The 19,008-nt window shown below is 42.5% G+C and overlaps 1 protein-coding gene across 21 annotated transcripts in view; it reads right to left on the reverse strand.

The window, feature by feature from the left end:
• Window positions 1-19,008, reverse strand: part of LOC106577496 (actin-binding LIM protein 2) — a 110,198-nt gene that overhangs the window by 54,627 nt on the left and 36,563 nt on the right. For 3 of the 21 annotated variants that reach the window (XM_014155540.2, XM_045701283.1, XM_014155543.2), the window contains exons 1-2: window positions 17,979-18,337; window positions 9,814-9,969 (exon numbers count right to left, since the gene is read on the reverse strand). In XM_014155540.2, coding sequence (XP_014011015.1) covers window positions 9,814-9,969; window positions 17,979-17,994 — 172 coding nt within the window. In that variant the 5' untranslated portion in view covers window positions 17,995-18,337. Of the gene's footprint in view, window positions 1-9,813; window positions 9,970-17,964; window positions 18,344-19,008 lie in introns of those variants that run through there. The other 18 variants (XM_014155539.2, XM_014155546.2, XM_014155544.2 and 15 more) reach the window with 13 other exon arrangements.

Raw genomic sequence — 19,008 nt, forward strand, 5'->3', positions numbered from 1 at the left:
CTTCTAACATCTTCAATATACGCCTCCGAATCCGATAAGAAGGATGCACGCCTTTGCATCGGTCTGTCTTCACTGGTAGCCTACTTCGAAGCTGCCGTGCCTGTGAGAATGACACGATCACGTGATGGGCATTGACTAATAAGAATTGAGATATCTGCCAATTGGCAGTAAGGAGAAGGAAATTCATTTCAAAGGAAAATAATTTAAACAATTTGGACTATTTGGAACAGCACAACAAATACAATAATAGTACAGCCAAGAAAAAACAGTTGCATGCATTTGTGATTGCAACTGCTTTAGCCAACATGTTGCAGTTCATTTATTGTTTCATTATTCAAGGCTCCCTTTGTTACTTCTTTTTAAAACAAATGCTTGAACTAAATTATCAGCCCAAAAGATGAGGACACAACAGTTCACCTGACACAAGACCACAATTTGAAATGTCTAACTCAATATCACAGACCTGTTCTGCCCTGACGAAAATGCATCAACCACATATAAATATGACAATTTATTATAATCTGTCATGCCCTGATCTGTTTCAACTGTTCCTGTGATTGTCTCCACCCCCTCCAGGTGTCGCTTATTTTCCCCAGTGTATTTATCCCTGTGTTTCCTGTCTCTCTGTACCAGTTCGTCTTGTATGTTTAGTCAAGTCAACCAGCGTGTTTTTCCCCGTACTCCTTTTGCTATTCAACTTTTTCTAGTCTTCCCGGTTTTGACACTTGCCTGTTTCTGGACTCTGTACCCGCCTGCCTGACCATTCCGCCTGCCTTGACCACGAGCCTGTCTGCCACTCTGTACCTCCTGGACTCTGATCTGGTTTTGACCTTTTTGCCTGTCCACGACCATTCTCTCGCCTTGTGCCTTGATAATAATCCACATAATAATCAAAACAACCTTATAATAGCTAATGATGTACATACTGCATATCAATAGAAAGAAGCATATACAGTATTTGTTGAACATCTTTGTGTTTTGTTAATAAAATAATTATTTACAAAAAGACTAGTTGGAGTAGATGTGCTCAAAGACCTCGTCTGGTGTTTCGAATTAGCATTAACGGCAAGCACTGCGACTAACCAAAACATATCACAGCATAACTCAGCAGACTATACTGCGGTATGATGCAACTTTTAAATGAGGAACCACTGTACATTAGCAGTGGACAGAATTCCCGTACGGGGATTGGGATTGGGCCAAACATGGAGGTAAGGTTTAGGGGATGGATTTAGCCTGGGAAGGAGGAGTTCTGGTATGCAGTCAGGACTCTGATCTGGTATGTTCTGGTATGTAGCAGATAGAATCCTATCCCCTCTGCCTCTACTCCCGGTGCCAGAGAATGTGACGTTTGGGACACACTGGCACCAGCATAGACTCATCAAACATCCTCGTGTGACCTGTGACCTAGTAGAAAGGACATGGAGTTGGCTGGAGGATGACTCAGAGAAGACTGGGAATGATAAAGATATGACAGTGAAGATAATGATTTTGATCGTCATCACCCATTGAAAAATAAATAAACACCAGTCCTAAGCATGGCAAGTAATGTAAATGACTGAGTAATAATAAATATGAGTAATATATCTCTTTCAGTAACCAGGCAGGACAGCCAGCATGATGACACTCTAAATAGGCCTACTGTCTGTCTCTGAAAAGAGAGGTGAGAGAAGCACTAATGAAGAGAGGAGAGAAGCGCTAATGAAGAGAGGAGAGAGCACATATTTCCATTTCAGATTACCGGTTCCTTTTAAAATCAGTGTCTAAATGATGATGATGATGATGCAGTATCTTCAAATCAGACGAACAAAAAGGACTGCTCTAAATGCTTCAGTTCTTCTCAGGGTGTGTTGAGCGGAGTGGATTATGTAACGGGTTAACCCAGTTTACCATCACATAATCCCCAGAGTTCAGTACAGAGCAGAGAGAGGGTGTGGCCTGTACGCTCCTCTCCACTAACGGAAATTGTCGAGCTTTCTTCCTCTCTTCTCTCCTTCATTTATCTCGTATCCGTAATTTTCGATGTGTCAAAGCAGCTTAAAAAAAAATTACCACTTGCTCCCCTGCCTGCTGCTGCACTTATGGAATCAGATCTAATCAAATCAAGTGTTGTTAGGGTGTGCTTTATCCCCGTACGCACAATAAGGCTGTCAAATGAAGAATAGCCTGTTTTCAAGCATAGGCTACCATGTTTAATCAAAGAGCCTTCTCACAAATGGCAAGTTGATGAAACACACAATAGGAGTGTGCTATTTAGGCCCAACACAAAGACTTTCAATGACTCCCTAAAGAAGAGACTTCATCATTCCGAGATCAAATCCATCAAAAACATGTCACAGTCAACCGCATGTGTTAGCTCATGGTTAGTATTATTAGTCTGTATAGGGCATTGACTTATGATACGGAGCATTTGTAGCACATGGGGATGTGTGAAACTTACTCCTCAGCCTGAAGTGTCGCCACTTGCGCTGCCGAATTGTACATTTTTCAGTGCCGCCAACTGGTAAGACACTTCCAGAGGGGTTCAAGCCTCGGTGCGAGCCGAAGCAGAAGAAAGTGTTACTCGCTAAGTAAGCAGTGGGACCTCCATTATACATGCTTAGTGGAAACTGGATGCCTACAGTCGTGTGTGTGTGTGTGTGTGTGTGTGTGTGTGTGTGTGTGTGTGTGTGTGTGTGTGTGTGTGTGTGTGTGTGTGTGTGTGTGTGTGTGTGTGTGTGTGTGTGTGACTCAAAGGCCTCTGACCTATTGAACTGTTGAGTCTGGAGTGCTGGTAAGGGGTGTGTAGCCTAACGCTTGAGAGAAGAAAGCCACGTGATATTATGTTGCAGAAGATTAGGTTTCCTAATTGTATGGATAGGAAGTAGCTACTGACTTTGCTGGAGTGAGATATACAATAACTTAGTCTCAATAACTATTTGGGATTTATACCTAGGCCAATCCCACATAAAAAAATACTATTTTATAAATGCTATAGTATTCACTTGTTTTTGCAGACTGTAGTATACAGGTGCTGACCTGTTGCACCCTCTACAACCACTGTGATTATTACTATCTGACCATGCTGGTCATCTATGAACATTTGAACATCTTGGCCATGTTCTGTTATAATCTCCAACCCGCACAGCCAGAAGAGGCCACCCCTCATAGCCTGGTTCATCTTTAGGTTACTTCCTAGGTTCTGGCCTTTCTATGGAGTTTTTCTTAGCCACCGTGCTTCTACACCTGCATTGCTTGATGTTTGGGGTTTTAGGATGGGTTTCTGTACAGCCCTTTGCGACAGCTGATGTAAAAAGGGCTTTATAAATACATTTGATTGAATTTGATAGTATAGTGTTTCTGCAGACACTACTGTAGTATTTTCACTACAGTGTTGTTTTTAAAATTATCTTTGAAATAGAAGTGGGGGCTTTCTCTTTGAGGAAACCTACTGTAGAAAAACTAAAATAGCACTTATGGGTGGCACAAATGTTGATACGGGGGAGGGGAATGGGCAGGGTATATGCAATTTAAGTACTGTAGTATTTACAATAGTTTTAAAAAAGTATAGTGTTTTTTCAGACCGTAGTTATTTTTGCATATAATACTGTACTATTTACTGTACTATAGTATTCTACAGTACACTGCAATATTTTATAGTAAGTACTACTTATGTTAGAGGGATACTACAGTGTGTAGTATAGTATTATACAGTATACTACAGTTTACTACAGGACTGTAGTATTCTATAGTAAACTGTAGTATTTTTTTAAGTGGGAACTCAACCCGACTACTCCATAGTGCTGCAGCCACACTAGTGCGCTAGGTCAGTCAGAGCGTTGACATCAAGCAGAAATTGAATGATGCTCTAGAGGTAGACAGTATATATACACACACACACACACACACACACACACACACACACACACACACACACACACACACACACACACACACACACACACACACACACACACACACACACACCGAGACCCATGTCTCATGAATTATTGGTATGGGTGCATTGTGTAAGAGAGAGGCATTGATATAGATAACCTTCGGCTCGTGGTGGCTGAATTAAACCAGGAAGCTTGGGAAAAACAGAGCCACAACCGGACACACACACACTAAGGTGACCACATTTAAAATTATTTTGCAGGGCAGTGTAGCCTACATGAATAACCCCCCCCCGACACACACACTCAAAAAAATACCGTTACCAAAGTTTGCATCTGAACAGTTCTAACACTAAATCTGTTTCTGTACATTTTTCAGTGGAAATTGTTAAAAGTAGTCCTCATGTAGAGTTGTATGTTTTTTTTTTATTATGCTAATTATATTTCCGCGGGGCTTCGGACATCGACCTTTTAATGTGAAAAAAACAGAGTCAAAGCGTAATTCCATTATCGTGGAATTGTCCTTTATCGTCCCAGCTCTAGCACAGACACACACACACACACCCACACACACACACCTCAACCCTTCATTATACTGCCTGTTTATAGCCGGTCAACAAGAGTCTACATTGACCAGGGTTCTGACAATACTATTATACAATACAGAATACAATAGACTAATGCCAGTTTGCGAGGCCCAAAACTCCCTATCCTCAGACCATCCCATTTGTGAAAGGTTATCTAATGTAGCATGAACGGAAAATGGAAAGGGAAGCTACTTACATAATAAAGGCACTCGGAATATCTCGGAGGAGGATTCCCCTCTGTACACTATGTGAAATCAGAGTGCTTTTCTCCACCTAATTCATACATTTCCTGCTGAGAGAAATAATAAGAAATCTCTCTATTGTATAATTTCTTCAAAAGGTCATTCGCAGTGAGACTTACGACTTAAAACCGAGTCATTTCTTGGGTTGTATAATACAGGATTAAATGAATGAAGACACTTTGAGGTGTACTTCAACATCCAACTAGTTTAATATATCGGGGGGGCCTGTATTCATCAAGATAATCTAGGATCAGTTCCCCACCCCGTCCATATAATCTTATTCATGATGATCTAAAAGACAAAACTGATCATAGATCAACAGTCCTACTCTAAGACGCTTTATGAATATGTGCCCTGAACTGCTGTAGGTATTCAGGGATTTCCAATTTGTGTTGAAATGCTCCTTTGACATGTTTCATAATGTTTCCTAACCAGCAGATTTCCTTAGTGAAAATAATACACACTGACACACACACACACACTTGAGCAGCTCATCAACAAATGAATCAGACCGGGTCTGTGTGCATACAATTCCCTGGTTGGAGAGGCCTGAAGGCTAACATTGAACTATCAATAGTCTGGGCTGTAGAAACACTGCCTCTCTGTGTGTGTGTGTGTGTGTGTGTGTGTGTGTGTGTGTGTGTGTGTGTGTGTGTGTGTGTGTGTGTGTGTGTGTGTGTGTGTGTGTGTGTGTGTGTGTGTGTGTGTGTGTGTGTGTGTGTGTGTGCGTGCGTGCGTGCGTGCATGTCCGTGGTACGCGCAAATGACCTTTTTGAAAGCTGAACAGAACCAGACCACAGGATGCTAATGAAATTGCATGTAATTAAGATGTAATTTGTGGCTAATCTAATTCCCTATCCTGATCCTGCAGTGGAAAATTAAAATGGACACAACAGCCAACCCAGACATCTGGTTAAGCCAGATTAGTCTTCAAGACACCAAGTGACCCTACATACAGCCTCAATATGCTGCTGCTATTAAATATATAGAGTATGTACTGTGTGCAATGTGTATGCCGATATGTGTGTGTGACCTTGTTGGCAGTCCCTTGTAAAAGCCCCTTTGTATTTTACAGTGTGTGCTTGGGTGGTAGCATGAGTGGACATGCGTGTGTGTCCTTGACAGAATACAATGCTATGTGGGGATTGGAGTGTAGAGTCTATGGTCGATTGTTTTGCCCACGGTCAATCATTTTGACATGAGAAACAGAAACTCACTTCAAGGTGAGACTTTCCTCCCACTCGGTGGAGCTAAACTGCTAGCAGAATTCTAAGACAACGTAAGAGAGGCAAGCTAGCATGGGTCTGTGTCTATTATCCGTTCCCACGGGGTATTATATCATGTTTGTACATTGGATTTTCTCCGCTCTCCGTTCACAGGCCCTGACATAGAACAGGAGAAAACCTGACGTTTTCTACAGTCTACAGTAACCTATGTTCAAGGTCCTTAGTTTGTCCTGAACAGGAAAACCTCTGGGCCCTACCCAACAGCCTATGTTTACTGTACTATCCCTATGAGTACATTCCATTCCAATCTAGACCTGGTCCAGAAGGACCCCTATGGAACAAGCACTAGACCTCGGACCTGTTTCTGGTATACAGGGGTGGGCGTTGGTGGTATGTGTGAGCGTGGGGTGAGGTCACTATCCCATCCCTGAGTGACAAAAAAAAAAAGCACCCGAGCTACGAAGGTTCTGGTCAAGCAACAAGAGAACAGAGAGGCCAAAAGCCAACACCCCCATTGAGAATATCTAAAACAGCTGCCATTGTTTCCCTGTTCCCCTCTCTCTACCCCCCCCGCAGCCTCATACTGTCAAATAGACCCAGGAACATGTGGTTGTTAGTGTATGTTTACCGTCCAACACCAATAGTTCTAGGAAGGAATCTATTTGGATAGGTTAATAATGACTTTGATAGATGATATCGCTAACATATGCCTGTTTTTCCATAGGTCTATGTGTATAATGCTCACCGGCCTGTAAGCTTGTATAGTAAGATTGGGTGTCCACAGTTTTGCTGGCAGTAGTCAATTCCCCCTTGTGTGAAAATGCTTTTGTGATGTTATCATCCTCCATGAGAACAAAAACAGGCAAGGGATAAAAATCTCCTCAATGTTCTGCCAGACAACGGTTTCAGTGTATCTTTTATTTTGGACATAGCTGATTCACTAACTAACTAATGAATCTGGTGTCATAAAATCAGACATAACAGGACACTATCTACCAGATAGAGTTCTTGCATCAACAAAAGCTAGCAACACTTGATAGCATTCCTAGCATAAAGTTAATTAGCTAGCTAAAAGTAACATGATTAAACAGCATAGGGCTATATCTGAGGCTGTGTTATGTGTTACCACCCCTAGCCCAGATGATATTAGACTACCAGAGCCACTGGGGGGGTTACATTAAATTACTACCCCTGTGTAGCATAGTGCTAATTATAATTGGCTACTAAAGCGCTAATGGTTTCCCCTTCAGAACGGGCACCGTTAGCTGTCTGGCTTACACCCGCGCTAGCTCTAATTAGCGATAAGCAAACAGGGAGGTCATATATTTGATATGGTTGATTCTCCTCCAGGTCAACCTGAGGAGTCTTTGATGGTTTTCTGATACGGCCCTGTTGCAGCCTATAAAGTGGCTGGAGCCAGAGTAGATTGAAGTTACCTCCAACCACTGATACAGGGTCAGATGTTTATTCATCCCTCTAATGGGTAAGGTTAAGATTAGAGGTAGGGTAATCTGTTCCTAGATCTGGACTTCAGAGTAACTTCTACCTCAAACTCTGGAGTACACTCAGTCCACAACATCTGGAAGTTTATCGTCAAAACGGGCCCCCACCCTCATACCTCATGATACATGAAGAATTCTGGCAGTATAAATCCGACAATTAGATGGAAAATTGCATTCCTGCAGTGGAATTCTGGGAAGGGCAAAATAAGGCTTCCTGATAAGGGGGGTGGTTGAGCTGGGTGTTGTCTCGGTAAAAACTCTAGTTTAGTTTTTTTTGTCATTAGGGGGTTGGGGGTGGTTAAGGGATTGGGATGGGGGTGTGGACGACCCCCCTTGGTGCCTCTCCCTGTCAGTGTTGAGTCTATAAGGGGTATTAATACCTCCCTCTAAATGCCTGACATTTCATTAACGAGCCTCATACATTTCCTATGAGAAACCACACTGACAAATGAATAAAACATGAATACATACCGTATTTCAGGCATGAACCAAAAACCTAAAGTGGGGGGAATATTGAAAATGTAGGAATTGCTAAAGAAAATGTAATAAAATACAATTGCAGGTGTAAGAATCTTCACACTTAGCACATTTCCCCTCGGACCACACTAAATGGTCCCCTAAGAATCAGTAAACCAGGGATAAACATTTCAACATGGAGAGTAGGCTTAGGCGGTATACCGTATATACTGGGGTATTTTGAAATAGCTAAGGGATGGTTTTTCAATACCGTCAATACCGTTGAAACTATATATTTGAAGTTTTTTGATACATTTGAATATTTGTAGCTACTTTTTAAGTAAATACCTGTAGTCAACTTGCGCAATATGTTAGGAGATAAAGAATATCGTGTTCTTAACTTCACCTGTCACATAATTGTTTGTTTACAAGCACACAACGACAAGAGACTGGAGCCTTGTGAGTCACTCACTGTTGTGCACCAGGTGATCTACTTAGAGTATGGAATTCACAACTAAATGTTTGCCAGCTAGATATCATATAACTATTAAGTTAACTCTCTTAAATGTGTTAAATGCTCTGCAGTTGTTCATTTGGTTTGCTAATTTAGTAGCTAGTTAGCTATCTAGCGAAGTTTAGCTTCTTCCAAAATCAAGTTTCGCCTGCCGGTAACAGCAGAGAATCCCCTCCTGGATCAAGAGCTTTGCTGTCTAATATTTGTTTTGTGCGTGCAGCAAACTATGAGTAGTAGTTTTAAGAGTTACTTGTATAACTTTATGAGCTGGGATGTCTGTCCTGAAAATAGTTTAGGTCAGAGACTGTATAAAATGTTCTCAATGCCTTCATTAGCATTCTATCTGGGATTTTACATGTTCTTGTTAGCATTGCTAACCTTCAGATTACAACGTCTCAGTGAAGTCTGAAAATAGCGCCCCTTGTGTTCAGTGCCGGTATTACCGAATATCCCGGTATGGCACAAGGTCGATATGAAGGTATGACAATCTGGATACCACCTAAGCCTAAATAAGAGGATGATCTCTTTAGACAGTGTCACTCACTAGAGTCTAGACCTGCCTTTATTTTTCAGCTCATCTTCATTCCCTCTCTCCTTTTTACTCATCCCTCATTCCTAGAAGAGAGTTTGAATGCCCCGGGGGGGTGTCCAGTGACGTTACACACTGATGTAAGAATAAACGTGATAAACTGCAGGAAGTGCCCAACATTGGCCCGACCCCGCTGGTTTCCTAGCGACCCCGCTTGTGTTCATATCAACACCACACTGATACAAGCCCTTAGTGAAAGACTGGGGCCTTACAGGGTGCAATGGAGATGACTGAGAGAGAAAGGGGGAGTGGGCTGAATATGAGATCACAGCAGCCAACTCTTCAGCTACACACACACACACACACACACACACACACACACACACACACACACACACACACACACACACACGCACTAAAAGAGACAAAACAGGAAACCCTGATCCTTCTGTTCTTTGATTGCTTTGACCTGCCCTATCTAACCTAGCCTGTTTGTTTTCTATGGTAGTGCTCTGGTGAGTGAGATACGGTAGCAAATATGATGACTGACCTGTACAGTATGTTACACCTGCTATAACCAATGCCCATAAAAATGCAGGAAATCCAGTAGCTAACTGCCTGTGCTCATGATAACTAGTCAGCAGTCTTTGTGTGTCCTTGTATCTCTATCTGATGAGAGCGTTGGGCCAGTAACCGAAAGGTTGCTGGTTCGAATCCCCAAGCCGACGAGGTGAAACATCTGTCGATGTGCCCTTAAGCAAGGCACTTAACCCTAATTGCTCCTTTTAAGTCGCTCTGGATAAGAGCGTTTGCTAAATGACTGGATAAAAAAAAACATGTATTGACTAGATAATAAGAGGTTAGGGGTCAAGGCCGACGTACCTTTGCAGACGAAGCACTTGATGTGGAAGTGTTTGTTCTGCACGCGCAGCACCTCTCCCTTGCAGGCCTTGCCACAGTTCTGACAGGGGATGGAACTGCTGCTGCCCCCCTGTTTCCCCTGCTCCAGAGGGCTGTGGACAGCCTGCTGATGAAACACTGAAAGAAACAGAGAGCGGCACAGAGGTTAGATAGAAAATACACACACATGCATTTGGAGAGTCACGTGTAGAAACACACAAATACTCATGAACAAAAGCATTCATGACTCATACAGCGCACACACACACACACTGCCTAAACGCATTCATTACATTAGTATGTTCGAAACTTCAAATAGCCCGGTGGCCCGCACATGGTATGTACTGTTATGAAATATGACAAGTACTGTATGTCTATGAGTAGTGGTAAAGATATGACCAGATAATTGGTGCATCAATTAGCCTAAGTTACTATGTCTTACAGTGACAAGCCTGATAACTTAGTCATGGTACAGCATACAACATCAACTTACTTCTTTCAGCACCTCACCCTTCTCCATTTCTAATGACACAAAGCGCTCGCATACTTATCCATGCATGTCATCATCCCATCCCAATACTGACAACTTATCAGACAAATAGAGTCTCTCTCTCTCTCTCTCTCTCTCTCTCTCGTCTTGGTTCGTCAAACCGGTTCTGTTTTGGACACCATGGTTACTCCTAATTGGGGTTCAAAAGAAGGGGGAAACAATGGCATTCAGATAGACTGCCTGCGCTAAGCAGGGCACCGTTTGCTAGACTAGTGTTTACCCGAGAACCAGTTTCAGCTTCAGTGTCCCTCCATTCATTAATTTATTCATTCATTCATTCATTCAAGAGTTTCTCCTCTCTGTTCTATGTCTGCCAACATTACCATTGAGAACTTGAGAAATGTCCCTGTTTAGCCTCTACTTAGGCCCAAATGAGATAAAGTCTGCATCCCAAATGACACCCTTTTCCATATGTCATGCACAACTTTTGACCAGGGCTCATATGGCTCTGGTCAAAAGTAGTGCCTGATGTAGGGAATAGGGTGCCATTTGGGACGCAAACAAAGGCACGTTAGGCACTCTACAAGCTGTAGAGCTATGTCTGTGGGCTGTAGGTACTCTTTACATGGTAAATACTACTGACGACAGTGAAAACACCTTCAACACCGTTTATTAGCCCTTTGAGGTCTTGGGCCTCTCAGCCATGACTAGAAGAACCAGACTCGGAGGTAGAGCAAAGCATTCTGGGAATGTTTAAAGGGCCTCTGGTGAGGTAAAAAGCTATTTTTCAGTTTTATATAGCGAGCGGAAGACCGGTTAAACAACAGGGACCGGGGAGTGTGTGAGGCAAACTTCAAGGCAAACAAGACCTCATGAACCTCCGTGAACTAATGCCTTGGGATGACAAAGAAAGGATATTCGCCATAAAGGCTAGAGGTGTGGTGCTGGTTGATCATACTTCATGTTCCAAGTTCTTGTCTTTGGATAAGGCCATGGCCTAACAGAGTGCACCATGACCCCAAAATCTGCTTTGAATTCAAATCCCTAATTCCAGATTACGATCAATTGCATTTTTATGGAGATATTCGTAGTAATCACATGAAAGTACAACAGGAGGCATATAATATAATCAAATATATCTCTAAGAAGGTCTCCCAAAACTCTGACATATATTGGAAGTCTACTGCTTGTCAACAGGAAGCAGAACTCTTGTCTTATTACAGTGTAAGCTACCAGTCTTCAGCATGTGGGTATGCTGCTACCAGTGTTGTGTTCGAGACCACCTAAAGCGAGACTGATTCAAGACCAAGACCAGAGCAGGGCGAGACCGAGTCAAGACCGAGACCAGGAGGAGGGCGAAAGGTCCGAGACAAGACCGAGACCAGAAAAACGCAAGTCCAATTCAAGAGCATGATTGGAATTCAGAACAACATATGGATTCTTTAGACATTCAGAATGGTGAGAAAATGCTGAGGGCAAATAGAGAGCCACTCTACAATTTATTACTACACGAGGGACTTCTATGCTTTCAGAGAAGGGCTAATGATTTATAAAATAAATAAATGCCGTTTTAATATCTTTTTCTATTTAATCTGTTCAATAATAGTTCAATTATATTCTAATTATATTATTATTTTCAATGATATTCTGATTTAATCTCTTCAATTTCTGTTGGAAAGGAAAGGGTTAACACTGAAGCTAAAGAAATATCCAATCAGGATTTTTCTTTGGTGGTCTCCGGGGAGATAATTCTAGCTAAGTCAGCCATTGGCTAGGCCATCAGAAGCTAGAGAGAAGGCATCTGACATTAGGCCAGAAGTGTGCAGTGACAGTGGAATCAACCAATCACATTTTGACTTGTAATGGATGGGACTGTTTTTACAAAAACATATGGAAACTGTGCAGTAGCGAGCAATAGTTTTCCCGCGGTCTAGCTAGCTTTTGTTGTAGACTAGTTTGAAGCGGCTGCAGCAGGTGTTATCGAAAAGGATGCTGTTGCTAATTTGTTAGCTTTGCCCTTTTCAATAGCAACTTTGAGCAAGAAGTTACGTTTCAAGGGATCAGCATCTGTTTCAAATGATCCAAAACACGGTGAGTGGAACTTTTTTTTATTGCAGCTCACTTGCTGTTGTTTGCTATCTCTTTGAAAATAACTTTATATGCGTGAAACTTTGTCGCGTTTGAACTTTAGATCATCGGTTACTTTGTGTGCAGAACGGAAAAAATATGTTTGCAATGGGAAGTAATAACTGTACATTTTGATTTGGAAATGCGAAGCTTAATGGTTGTGTTTTTGTATTTTTGTGATTGGGACCTACTGGCTTATTATGTCAGTGAATGGGCTGTTTATCCTTTAACATCATGCTGTGTATGACTTCAGTCTTTCTATCGGCCCTGTATGTTTCACAAAAAGTGCACTCTCCCACATGGAGTGCGCTGGTATTACGGCCGCTGTGCTTTCAGCATCACAAACCTGTCACGCACATCCTTTGATGTGTCACTGTTGTCGCTTTTGGGGATGTTGTGATAGTGATGGTGTTAGGCTACCATACAGTAGGTTAACGTAAGCAGTGTGGTTGTTGTTGCTGGTAGAATTATCTGTGCGGGTTCTGTCTCTGTGAGTGGCAGCACGAAGCTCGGCTCAGCCTCAGGCCTGTTTGATTCAGTCGGGCGCATTAAGGTATGCTAGGTTTCTGCTAGCTTTCTCAACTTTTGAGTTTGGTACGACATGTTTTTTTTCCTCCCCCAACTGAAAGCCTAGGTCTAATAGCCACGGTTCGCCACTGCGCAAACATGTCTATAATAGATATAAAGACTGTTACAATTTCCCCCCATCGCCCCTTACTAATAGTAAGCTAGTAGGAAGCCCAAGTTTCAATAGGCGATAAGATGTTCATGATATATTTGGGCTCACGGTGCGGTTTTACGCGCTCACTGAATGGAAGCTGATAATGATGAGTTTTTTTTTTACTCCGAGTCAAGACAGAGTAAAATGTACCCGACACAGGACAAAACTGAGACCAGACTTTAGAACTACAACACTGGCTGCTACTGTACCAATAAAGCCAAGAATTTGGGGGAAGGAAAGTCAAGCGTCCTCATAAAATGGTCTGAGGCACTTCAAGCGCCTGAGTTGATTGAAACCATGTGGCACAGCAAGGGTCTAGCCGAGACTATTCTATTGGAGGAAATGGGGGGTCTGCCCACTGGCCTCTGTCTCTCTCTCTCTCTCCACAGATACCAACAGTTGTACGGGCAGTGTAGACCAAGGCCTATAGCCTGGCACAGATGTCCTGCTCATCAATCACCCTGTTCTCCTCTGCTCCCTCGCTGACAGACACAAACCCACAGTGTCGCCCTCCCAAAAGGTCACAGCCAGAAAATAATCTGAGCTATGCACCACTACAGACCACCGGGACATGCCATCTATGTCCTCCCCACCCACCCAACCACACACACACACTCACACACATGTGCATAAACACACACACGTGCACGCACAAACACCATACACAGGCAGGCATTTTTCCTTTGGTTGGCCGATAGCTACTGTAGGTGAGCAGTCAGTGTGGCCCAGATGGGCAGCCATCTTGAATTCCTGTTCCAGGAGCCATGCTCTTCACTAAAAATAGCCTGTTCCCTCAACCCAAGGCGATTCCATGGTGCTCCATTCCAGGCAGGGTCCATCTGCCTGGCTGGCGGTGGTGGATGATTAAAAAGCTCGGGTTACCAGCGCAGGGGCATTTTCTGGTGGCCAAAACATTGACCTTGGGATGTACCTTAACAGGGATAGGCATTAGATCCCCTAGCTTTAGCTCTGTAATCCATATTCTTTCATTTTGGAATGATTTATTCTGGCATGGATATCAACATCCGGGAACCCCCCAAATCCAGAAAAGCTGGCATGGCAGCAGCCAGGGTAGTGGCAGAGAGAGAGAGAGAGTTACTGGAGCTGGTGATACTTCAGCTTGTGATATCATGCAGATCAACAAAAATGATCACAATCAGATTTATGGTGAAAGGATTATAACACAGATAAAGCTGTGCTGTCATGCCTGACATGATCTGACATGCATTTGAACTATGACCTATTACCCCAGGGTCAAATACTACAGAGCGCTTTATCCCCATTCAAAAGATGATGATGCAACTCATATTTTTTTTGTACAGACAGACGCTCCGCACATGGAAGCCAAATACTGCCTTTGGCATTCCAGTGATCCCACATTTTGCTGCAACATGCAGCTGGTGTTTATGGATTGCTGTTTGTCAAATTCCCATTCGGAAGGACATCAATGTTAATATGCTTATTCGATGATTTACAAGTGCCATCCATCTCTTTGTTTCCCTCTCACCATCTCTGTCTAGTTATCTCTCTCTCTCACCCTCCCTCTCTGTCACCAACTTCTGTCTCTCTCTCTTCTCTCAATCTTTTCTCCTTCTCTCTCTGAAATCTGGGTAATGAGATAAGCTCTGTGCGCCAGTCAGTCCAGATATGGCCGACCAGCCGACCATGACCGAGTACGTAACATGGTTAATAGAATTGATTAGTGCAGCTGCAGCTCAGTATTTAAGGACGACACTCAAACAGTATCCTCTTAAATAGCATCCTCTTTGGTGGGTCTTTAATGGTTGTTTACATCGGAGACGTGACAGCATCACGAGGGGCTTACGACATTAAGCATTACAGCGATATCAAAGCTTTGACACACTGGGATCAGATCAGTGCAACGTTGAAGGGGACTCCAGCTTAGCCTATAGGCTATGTGTGACTAATTCATGAGTGACACCCGACCATTACTAAGCAAGTTCAGTTCGGTGACAATTTGTGCAGCCATGACATTCTGATTTAAAGCATGTATGAAGTCAGTTGAATGTAACGCCGACCCAGTAATAGCGCAGCGCCGGCTAGGACAAAGGCAAAGTCAGTGGCGGAGGAGAGGAGGATGAGAGAAGAGGAGACGTGATGCTCGGAGGATCATCTGAGCGTGGGTAATATAGGAACCGTGTGACCTGTTAACACAGCAGACACCATGATGCGACTGAGAGAGAGACCGAGACCGACCTGTTTGTGTATACCGGCTAGGAACAACAAGACCCGGAATAAACATTCAGGATAACCTTTGAGTCAGCGTTTCTTTAGCAGCATTGGTGGTGCTAAAACACTGGCATATGCCCAGCAGGTTTAACACCTAAGGGATAGGATTGCATAACTATTTTAACTGAACATAGTACACATCCTATTTCCTTTAACCTCTAGGATGAATGTGTGTACATAGGCTGTAAACAGATGCCTATCTACCTACCTCATCCCCACACTGTATTTATTTATTTATCTTGCTCCTTTGCACCCCAGTATCTCTACTTGCACATTCATCTTCTGCACATCTACCATTCCAGTGTTTAATTGCTATATTGTAATTACTTCACCACCATGGCATATTTATTGCCTTAACTTACCTCATTTGCACTTACTGTATGTAGACTTTTTGTTTTCTTTTGTTCTACTGTATTATTGACTGTATGTTTTGTTCATTCCATGTGTAACTCTGTGTTGTTGTATGTGTCGAATTGCTACGCTTTATCTTGGCCAGGTCGCAGTTGCAAATGAGAATTTGTTCTCAACTAGCCTACCTGGTTAAATAAAGGTGAAATAAATAAAAAATGAAGACAGTTAATTTAAAAGTGCCTGTGTCTGAATGCTAAACGTGGCTTTCTCTTCTCATCTCCTTTCCTCATGTCCTCTGAGGAAGAAGGGCAAAAGCTGAAACGTAACAAACCTGTAACTTTGAATAAGCTTTTTTATTTACTTCCATTTTGCTCCAAGAGTTGCAGAATTTCCTCTCTAGTTCAGTTTCTTCCTTAATTCATGCAATTTGGTTGGAGCGGCAATGCTCTCTTCCCTCATCTCCTCTGACGAAAAAAACAGGACAGATGAAAGATAAGCCTGAGTGAGCATCAAACATAATGCCTATGCTGTGTTTTCAGATCTATACTAGAAAGCAGAGGATGCTAAGAGACAGACATTGAAAACTTCAGAGGAGCACTTTGAGAAGGGAGTGACAGGGAGGAGGGATGCTGGCCTCTCTTCCTCACGTGTGACTGCGGACAGACCGATGGCTGGACAGACAGCAGGGTTTGTTTACTGAGCCACCTGGAGGAATGAGGGGTGTCACCAGTGGCTTACCGCACATTCTGCTATGGGGCAGAGAGAAATGTGCAGTTTTATAGCTAATCTCATGCTATTTTACACATTTTGCAATTAGGCTGAGATAATTTTGCATTTTTTAAGCTAATTTCCTGCAGTTCTACACATATTGTCATGATTTTACTTATGCAGGAAAATAAAACAAAGGCATGTGATATCAGACATTTTAATATAATTATTGTCAACTTAAAATATTGTCATATAATCATAAATACAGTTATGGGTTTTATACACATTTTCTGTATAAATAGCCTCTAAAATATATGTAAACAGGCCATAAATATACAGTATCTCACAAAAGTGAGTACACCCCTCACATTTTTGTAAATATTTGAGTATCTTTTCTTGTGACAACACTGAAGAAATGACACTTTGCTACAATGTAAAGTAGTGAGTGTACAGCTTGTATAACAGTGTACATTTGCTGTCCCCCTCAAAATAACACAACACACAGCCATTAATGTCTAAACCGCTGGCAACAAAAGTGAGTACACATTGTGATCACATTGTGATCTTACTAACTGTCCACACCTCCCCTTCCGCACAAACACACTACAGTTATGGCCAACAGTCCATTTATAACCAAGACATAGCTGCCCCTCTAAAGATGGCTGCGTATAAAACTTAACAAGGCAGTTAAGGACATGACATTGCAGACCAGAGAGAACACTTTGATTCTATAGGCTAAGGCATTTGTTTTGGCTCCCACTTTGTCACTGCATATTATCAGAAAAGAGGGGAAGGGGCTGTAGGATGTTACTTCATCTGTTCCAGATCCCACTGTGTAATGCTGCTATAACACATGTACACAGACACACACGTGCACGCACACGTGCACACACAGATACACCAAAAACATATCTCCTATCATAACAAAATATCTCATTTGTTTTCCAATTTGAGCCAGATTGGCCCCTTGTCATTGGATTCATGCCTGAACGGCCAGCCAGACTGGCATCTTGTGTCACAGTCAGGCAGGTGCCCAAAAGCACAGTGCTCCCTGCCAGGGACTTCATGGAGCGTTGTCGCATATCACTCTGGCACATTATTAGTCATAGCCTACACTGAGAGAGAGTGTTGTTGTTTGTTTCTGGTATTAATATCTGGCTAATGTCAATTTAATTAGGATTACATAATACACAAAAGTCCTGTTTTGTATTCATTATGACAATTGTCTAATCATATTAAATTATGGAATTAATCCTATTTGTCCCTTTAATAGTCCAAAGAGATAAGGTAGCCTATGTCTTATTGGGCAGAATACCTCATATCTTTTCTGTACAATGATAAATCAATGAACCCTCCATTGCCTTTCCAGTTGACGCACACTGCGCTGAGGGCTACGGTCTATAGTGGCCATCGAGAAGCGTCTATATCCCATAACCGACCCGTGCTCTCTACAAAGTAAACACACGCTTGGTGGGAGAAAACGAACCTGCGGTATATTACCTTTTTCTTCTGGCATTGTGGCTCTGTCAGTGTCCCTTTTTCAACTGTAAAACCCTTTACACAACGAAGAGCGGTGTTTCTTATCCTAATATCCAAGTTCTTTCTGTCGTTGCGCGGTGTTGTAGTACATCCTCCAAACGTCTTGTTTTCTAATGCGCGGGGTCCGGTGCGGCACGCTCGAGGACTGTGTTTTTTTTGGGTTTTTTTGAAGGAGCGAGAAAGCTGCGGTAGCGCGAGCGGTCAACAGTCGGTTATCTTTGGAATGAGCGGCAGCGGGTCATATGATTCCCGAAAGCCTCTCTCGGGTACAAGGGCTGAGTTATTGTTGAGCTATTGCAGCTATCTAATATAAATAGAATATTCTAGAAGTTCCAGTCCTAAAAAAAAAAAATGACACCACCTCTTGGGAATCTCGTTTACCGCACCAGCCGACTGGCAGCATAGAGATGCGTGTGCTTATGGAATATGGATGCGCCTTCTTGTGCGTAGACTGAGGTGTCTTCCAGTTGATAATAAAAACTCCATAAAACGTGGAGTAATTTAATTCTCATTAATCTCATGTGTAATAACCTTGATAAAACGGAAGTGTTATCATACTTTCTCTTGAGCAAGTGGACAATGAATGTTATACAGTGCTTCTGTAAAGGGCAGAGAGCACTTGCTAGTAGTGCATTTTTTCCTCTCCAAGTGATCTCAATAATGAATGTGTCTTCAGTTGCAGTAAACTCCACACTTAAGAAAATGGGATCTCAATAAACAGAAATTAGGATAAAGGGGTCAGGAGTGGAGAGGGCCACACATTTTATTAGGCTACTGGTAACAAATGTAATTATAAACATCATTATTATCATCACCATCGTCTCAAGTTATGTAATGTTAGCTCATTATAGTAGCATAACTGTCTCATACAGTAGATTCCAGTACTACTATGACATGACTTTCACTGACATAGCCTGTTCATTTCTTTTGGGGAGTGATGGTGCCTGGAAACCTGTATCATGGGTTGTATTGACGGTATCCATCATTAATG

The sequence above is a fragment of the Salmo salar genome, chromosome ssa18, assembly GCF_905237065.1.
Source record: "Salmo salar chromosome ssa18, Ssal_v3.1, whole genome shotgun sequence".
In the NCBI taxonomy this organism is placed as follows: Eukaryota; Metazoa; Chordata; class Actinopteri; order Salmoniformes; family Salmonidae; genus Salmo; species Salmo salar.